Genomic DNA, 7604 nt, shown 5'->3' on the forward strand with positions numbered 1-7604 from the left:
CCGGGACAGCGCTCTCCCTCCTCTATCCCGGGACAGCGCTCTCCCTCCTCTATCCCGGGACAGCGCTCTCCCTCCTCTGTCCTGGGACAGCGCTCTCCCTCCTCTATCCTGGGGCATCGCTCTCCCTCCTCCATCCTGGGACAGCGCTCTCCCTCCTCCATCCTGGGACAGCGCTCTCCCTCCTCTATCCCGGGACAGCGCTCTCCCTCCTCTATCCTGGGACAGCGCTCTCCCTCCTCTATCCTGGGACAGTGCTCTCGTTTCTCCATCCCGGGACAGCGCTCTCCCTCCTCTATCCTGGGACAGCGCTCTCCCTCTATCCTGGGACAGCGCTCTCCCTCCTCTATCCTGGGACAGCGCTCTCCCTCTATCCTGGGACAGCGCTCTCCCTCTATCCTGGGACAGCGCTCTCCCTCCTCTATCCTGGGACAGCGCTCTCCCTCCTCTCTCCCGGGACAGCGCTCTCCCTCTATCCTGGGACAGTGCTCTCCCTCCTCTATCCTGGGACAGCGCTCTCCCTCCTCCATCCTGGGACAGCGCTCTCCCTCCTCTATCCTGGGACAGCGCTCTCCCTCTATCCCGGGACATTCTCTCCCTCCTCTATCCTGGGACAGCGCTCTCCCTCCTCTATCCTGGGACAGCGCTCTCCCTCCTCTATCCCGGGACAGCGCTCTCCCTCCTCTATCCCAGGACAGCGCTCTCCCTCTATCCCGGGACATTCTCTCCCTCCTCTATCCCGGGACAGCGCTCTCCCTCTATTCCGGGACATTCTCTCCCTCCTCTATCCCGGGACATTCTCTCCCTCTATCCTGGGACAGTTCTCTCCTTCCCCTATCCCAGGACATAGAAACACAGAAGATAGGAGCAGGAGTAGGCCATTCGGCCCCTCGAGCCTGCTCCGCCATTTAATAAGATCATGGCTGATCATCCAAATTCAGTACCCTGTCCCTGCTTTCTCCCCATATCCCTTGATCCCCCTAGCCTTAAGAAATATATCTAACTCCTTCTTGAATATATTTAATGAATTGGCCTCAACTGCCTTCTGTGGCAGAGAATTCCACAGGTTCACCACTCTCTGGGTGAAGAAATTCCTCCTCATCTCAGTCCTAAATGGCTTACCCCTTATCCTTAGACTGTGACCCCTGGTTCTGGACTCCCCCGCCATCGGGAACATCCTTCCTGCACCTAGTCTGTCCAGTCCTGTCAGAATTTTATAAGTTTCAATGAGATCCCCTCTCATTCTTCTAAACTCTAGCAAATATAAGCCTCATCAACCCAATCTCTCTTCATATGTCATTCCTGCCATCCCAGGTATCAGTCTGGTGAATCTTCGCTGCACTCCTTCCATGGCAAGTACATCCTTCCTCAGATAAGGTGACCAAAACTGCACACAATACTCAAGATGTGGTCTCACCAAGGCCCTGTAAAACTGCAGCAAGACATCCTTGTTCCTGTACTCGAACCCTCTCGCTACGAAGGCCAACATATCATTTGCCTTCTTAACCGCCTGCTGCACCTGCATGCTTACCTTCAGCGACTAGTGCACAAGGACACCCAGGTCTCGTTGCACTTCCCCTTCTCCCAATCTATTGCTGTTCAGATAATAATCTGCCTTCTTGTTTTTGCCACCAAAGTGGATAACTTCTATTTTTATCCACATTATACTGCATCTGCCATGCATCTGCCCAAACACCCAACCTGTCCAAATCATCCTGGAGTTTCTCGGCATCCTCCTCACAGCACACACGCCCACCTAGCTTTGTGTCGTCTGCAGACTTGGAGATATTACATCTAGTTCTCTCATCTAGATCATTAATATATATTGTGAATAGCTGGGGTCCTAGCACCGATCCCTGCGTTACCCCACTAGTCAATGCCTGTCACTCGGAAAAAGACCCGTTTATTCCAACTCTTTGATTCCTGTCTGCCAACCAGTTCTCTATCCAAGTCAGTACCTTACCCCCAATCCCATGTGCTTTAACTTTGCACGCTAATCTCTTATGCGGGACCTTATCGAAAGCCTTCTGAAAGTCCAAATACACCACATCTACTGGTTCTCCCTTATCTATTCTACCAGTTACATCCTCAAAAAATTCCAGCAGATTAGTCAAGCATGATTTATCTTTTGTAAATCCATGTTGACTTTGTCCGATCCTGTCACTGTTTTCCACGTGCTCTGCTATTACATCTTTTATGATGGACTCTAGCATTTTCCCCACTACCGATGTCAGGCTTACCAGTCTATAATTCCCCGTTTTCTCTCTACCACCTTTTTTAAATAGTGGGGTTACATTAGCTACCCTCCAATCCATGGGAACTGTTCCAGAGTCTATAGAATTTTGGAAGATGACCAGCAATGCATCTACTATTTCTAGGGCCACTTCCTTAAGTACCCTAGGATGTAGATTATCAGGCCCTGGGGATTTATCGGCCTTCAATCCCATCAATTTCCCTAACACCATTTCCCTACAAATATTGATTTCATTCAGTTCCTCCCTCTCATTAGATCTTATGCTCCCCGACATCTCTGGGAGGTTATTTGTGTCCTCCTTTGTGAAGACAGAACCAAAGTATGTATGTATTTAATTGTATTCTGATGAAGGGTCCCAGATCTGAAACGTTAACTCTGTTTCTCTCTCCACAGATGCTGCCTGGCCTGCTGAGTATTTCCAGCATATTCTGTTGTTATTTCAGATTTCCAGCATCCGCAGTGTTTTGATAATATATGTATTTAATTGGTCTGCCATTTCTTTGTTCCCCATTATAAATTCCCCTGATTCTGACTGCAAGGGACCTACGCTTGACTTCACCAATCTTTTTCTCTTCACATATCTATAGAAGCTTTTACAGTCAGTTTGTATGTTCCCTGAAAGCTTACTCTCATACTCTATTTCGCCCCTCTTATTTAATCTCTTTGTCCTCCTTTGCTGAATCCTAAACTCCCAATCCTCAGGTTTGCTGCTTTTTCTGGTCAATTTATATGTCCTCTCCTTGGATCTTATGCTATCCCTAATTTCCCTTGTTAGCCACAGTTGAGTCACCGTTTTTGTTTTATTTTTATGCCAAACTGGGATGAACAAATTCTGTAGTTCATCCATGCGATCTTTAAACTTAAGGACATTCTCTCCCTCCTCCATCCTGGGACATTTCTCTCCCTCCTCCATCCTGGGACATTCTCTCCCTCCTCTATCCCGGGACATTTCTCTCCCTCCTCCATCCTGGGACATTCTCTCCCTCCTCCATCCTGGGACATTCTCTCCCTCCTCTATCCCGGGACATTTCTCTCCCTCCTCCATCCTGGGACATTCTCTCCCTCCTCCATCCTGGGACATTCTCTCCCTCCTCCATCCTGGGACAGCACTCTCCCTCCTCCATCCTGGGACAGCGCTCTCCCTCCTCCATCCTGGGATATTCTCCCCCTCCTCCATCCTGGGACAGCGGTCTCCCTCCTCCCTCCCGGGAGAATTCTCTCCCTCCTCCATCCCGGGACATTTCTCTCCCTCCTCCCTCCCGGGAGAATTCTCTCCCTCCTCCATCCCGGGACAGCGCTCTTCCTCCTCCAGCCTGGGACAGCGCTCTCCCTCCTCCATCCTGGGACAGCGCTCTCCCTCCTCTATCCTGGGACAGCGCTCTCCCTCCTCTATCCTGGGACAGCGCTCTCCCTCCTCTATCCTGGGACAGTTCTCTCCCTCCTCTATCCTGGGACAGTTCTCTCCCTCCTCCATCCTGGGACAGCGCTCTCCCTCCTCCATCCTGGGACAGCGCTCTCCCTCCTCCATCCTGGGACAGCGCTCTCCCTCCTCTATCCTGGGACAGCGCTCTCCCTCCTCTATCCTGGGACAGCGCTCTCCCTCCTCTATCCTGGGACAGCGCTCTCCCTCCTCTATCCTGGGACAGTTCTCTCCCTCCTCTATCCTGGGACAGCGCTCTCCCTCCTCTATCCCGGGACAGCGCTCTCCCTCCTCTATCCCGGGACAGCGCTCTCCCTCCTCCATCCTGGGACAGCGCTCTCCCTCCTCTATCCTGGGACAGCACTCTCCCTCCTCTATCCCGGGACAGCGCTCTCCCTCCTCTATCCTGGGACAGCGCTCTCCCTCCTCTATCCTGGAACAGCGCTCCCCCTCCTCCATCCTGGGACAGCGCTCTCCCTCCTCTATCCTGGGACAGCGCTCTCCCTCCTCCATCCTGGGACAATGCTAAAATAGATCATTCCCTGGGCTCCGGTTTCCCTGCTCGATCACCAAACATTCTGCCATGTGTCGCAGGGACACTGTTGTTTTTGGGTGTTGTCTCTTTCACATGAGGGGTCCCGGGTCCCGCTGTGGCTCTGACTGTGATCAACACTGTTCATTTTTTGCTCCACTTCACACCCACTCTGACTCCTGTCGTTCAGCGATTCAGTGTCTGGAGATGTGGATTTCCACAGAATCATTTCAAGACAAACCGACACAATCAGGCGTCACACACCAAGCCTCGCACAAAACGTCAACAACTCACAACTCAGCTATAACTAGAAAAAATATACAAAAAGAGAAAACCAGTCACTTCCTGCTGGTTTAGTGAACTCGCGATAACCTGGCCTTGTGCCAAAGAGAAGACAAATGATGCTGTCAATCAAGAGCAACTTCCAGCAGCAATTAGTCTCTAGCTGACCTCAGTCAGAGCCCAATTAGACCCCAGCCGAGAATCCCAGCTGCCCTTCAACACTCAACCCTGGTTAGTATCGACCCTCAAGTATTATGGGATCGTGTAAGAGGTGTCACTGGGCAATGATCCAAGTTGCTGAGCAACACATCAGATATTAAATACGGAGATATAGTTAGTGCCTGTGTGACTGTACTCCTGAGCTTCTCTTCCCGCTCCCGCATCGTTACCTCTGGTGTCCCCCAAGGATCTATCCTTGGCCTCCTCCTATTTCTCATCTACATGCTGCCCCTTGGCGACATCATCCGAAAACAGTGTCAGTTTCCACAATTACGCTGATGACACCCAGCTCTACCTCACTACCACGTCTCTCGACCCCTCAACGGTCTCTAAACTGTCAGACTGCTTGTCCGACATCCAGTTCTGGATGAGCTGAAATTCTCTCCAATTAAATATTGGGAAGACCAAAGCCACTGTTTTCGGTCCCTGTCACAAACTCCGTTCCCCAGCCACTGACTCCATCCCCCTCCCTAACATCTGTCTGAGGCTGAACCATACTGTTCACAACCTTGGTGTCGTATTTCACCCTGAAATGAGCTTCCGACCACATATCCGCAGCATAACAAAGACTGCCTACTTCCACCTCCGTAACATCGCCCGTCTCAGCCCCTGCCTCAGCTCATCCGCTGCTGAAACCCTCATCCATGCCTTTGTTACCTCTAGACTTGACTATTCCAACGCACTCCTGGCTGGCCTCCCACATTCCACCCTATGTAAACTTGAGGTTATCCAAAACTCGGCTGCCCGTGTCCTAACTCTCACCAAGTCCCGTTCACCCATCTCCCCTGTGCTCACTGACCTACATTGGCTCCCGGTTAAGCAACGCCTCGATTTTAAAATTCTCATCCTTGTTTACAAATCCCTCCACGGCCTCACCCCTCCCTATCTCTGTAATCTCCTCCAGCCTCACAACCCCCGAGATATCCGCGCTCCTCCAATTCCGGCCTCTTGAGCATCCCTGATTTTAATTGCTCCACCATTGGTGGCCGTGCCTTCAGCGGCCGGGGCCCCGAGCTCTGGGATTCCCTGAACCTCTCTCATCGGCCCTAATATCTCCTTATGCGGCTCAGTCTCCAATGTTGTTTTAGAATGTTCCTGTGAATCGCCTCGGGATGTTTTACTACATTAAAGACGCTATATAAACACAAGTTGTTGTTGCTGTAGTTCGCGCCTGTGTGAATGTTCCCCAGCGAGAGTCAGCCCGTGCTCACAGCTCCTGGAACAGGCATTGATTTCCCTCCCACAGCAGACAATGTTGGCAGGGGCTGTCTCTCTCGCCGTCCTTGCAGTGTCATTGACAGCGGTTACCAAGGGCAGTGAGGCCACGGATAGTAAACAGACAGGATGAGAAGTGGAATCAGTAATCGGAGGCTGCCTGGGATCCGACCAGCACATTCTGTGCCCAGGGCACCCGCCCAAACATTTTTGCGATGACTAATTGTCCTCTGGCATCTTGTCTAGAGAATCATTTCTTCATGTGTGAGCCCACAGTGAGGGTTAGCCATGGGGGGCATCACACTCAAGCCCGATCCTATCCACACATATACACCTGTACCAGCGGAGTCGCTGCATATTGTCGCTCCCTCCCTCTCCCTCTCTGTCTCTCCTTCTCTGTCTCTCCCTCTCTGTCTCTCTGTGTCTCTCTCTCTGTCTCTCTGTGTCTCCCTCTCCCGCTGTCTCCCTCTCCCTCTCCCTCTCCCTCTCTGTCTCTCCCTCTCTGTCTCTCTCTCTCTCCCTCTCTCTTTCTCTGTCTCTCTCTCTCCCTCTGTCTCCCTCTCTGTCTCTCCTTCTCCCCCTCTCCCCCTCTATCTCTCTCTTCCTCTCTCTGTCTCTCTCTGTCTCTCTCCCTCCATCTCTCTCTCTCATTCTGTCTCCCTCTCTCTCTCTCCCTCTCCCTCTCTCCCTCTCTCTCTCTCCCTTTTCCTCTCTCTCTCTCCCTTTTCCTCTCTCTCTCTCCCTTTTCCTCTCTCTCTCTCTCTGTCTCTTTCTCTCTCTGTCTGTCTGTCTCTGTTTTTCTAATTATCTCTGTCTATTTCACTCTGTCTGTCTCTTTCTTGTGCACTCTCTGTCTCTATCTCTCCATCTCACACTTTCATTTTCTCTATCTCTCTTTACATCTCACACTCTCTGTCTCTCCCTCTCTCTCCCTCTCTCCTTCCTACATTTTACAACAGTGACTTCTGGTCAAAATCACATCATTGGCTGTAAAGCACTTTGGAACATCCGGTGGTTGTGAAACGCGCTGGAGAAATGCAAGTCTTTCTTCTTTCTTTCTCTTTTCCACTCTCTCAGTCTCTCCATCTCACTCTCTCTGTCTTTCTTTCTCTCCCTCTGTCTCAATCTCAATCTCACCATCTCTCACACTTATCCTTTCCCTTTCTCTGTCTCACTCTCTCACTCCCATTCATTACCTCTATCTCTCCATTGCTCCTTCTCTCTCTTTCTCTCCTTATTTTTATTTCTTCTCGAAGGCAAAGCCCAAATGAAATGCTCCCCAGAGGAGGCTAGAGAGGTAAAGAGAGAGGTAGAGAGTGTGAAAAGAGAGAGAGAGTTAGTTCTGAGCCCTCGGTGCTGTGATTTAACCTTGAATGCCAGAGTATCAGTGTACCAGTGTACTAAAGTACCAGAGTACCAGAGTACCAGAGTACCAGTGTACCAGAGTACCAGAGTATCGGTGTACCAGAGTACCAGTGTACCAGTGTACCAGAGTACAAGAGTATCAGAGTACCAGTGTACCAGAGTACCAGAGTACCAGTGGAGCAGAGTACCAGAGTACCAGTGTACAAGTGTACCAGAGTACCAGTGTACCAGAATACCACAGTACCAGTGTACCAGAGTACCAGAGTACCAGTGTACAAGTGTACCAGAGTACCAGAGTACCATAGCACCAGTGTACCAGA

General features: G+C 51.0%; 1 protein-coding gene across 1 annotated transcript in view; it reads right to left on the bottom strand.

Moving 5' to 3' along the window:
- The window catches only part of stard3 (StAR related lipid transfer domain containing 3), a 20036-nt gene extending 15168 nt beyond the window's left edge, over nt 1-4868 (bottom strand). Inside the window, exon 1 of the mRNA XM_085978238.1 lies at nt 4841-4868. Coding sequence (XP_085834364.1) covers nt 4841-4868 — 28 coding nt within the window. The remainder of the gene's footprint in view (nt 1-4840) is intronic.
- Nucleotides 4869-7604: the final 2736 nt, after the last annotated feature.

This window comes from Somniosus microcephalus, unplaced genomic scaffold, assembly GCF_052327205.1.
Source record: "Somniosus microcephalus isolate GS21.2 unplaced genomic scaffold, FLI_Smic_1.0 unresolved_chr7, whole genome shotgun sequence".
In the NCBI taxonomy this organism is placed as follows: Eukaryota; Metazoa; Chordata; class Chondrichthyes; order Squaliformes; family Somniosidae; genus Somniosus; species Somniosus microcephalus.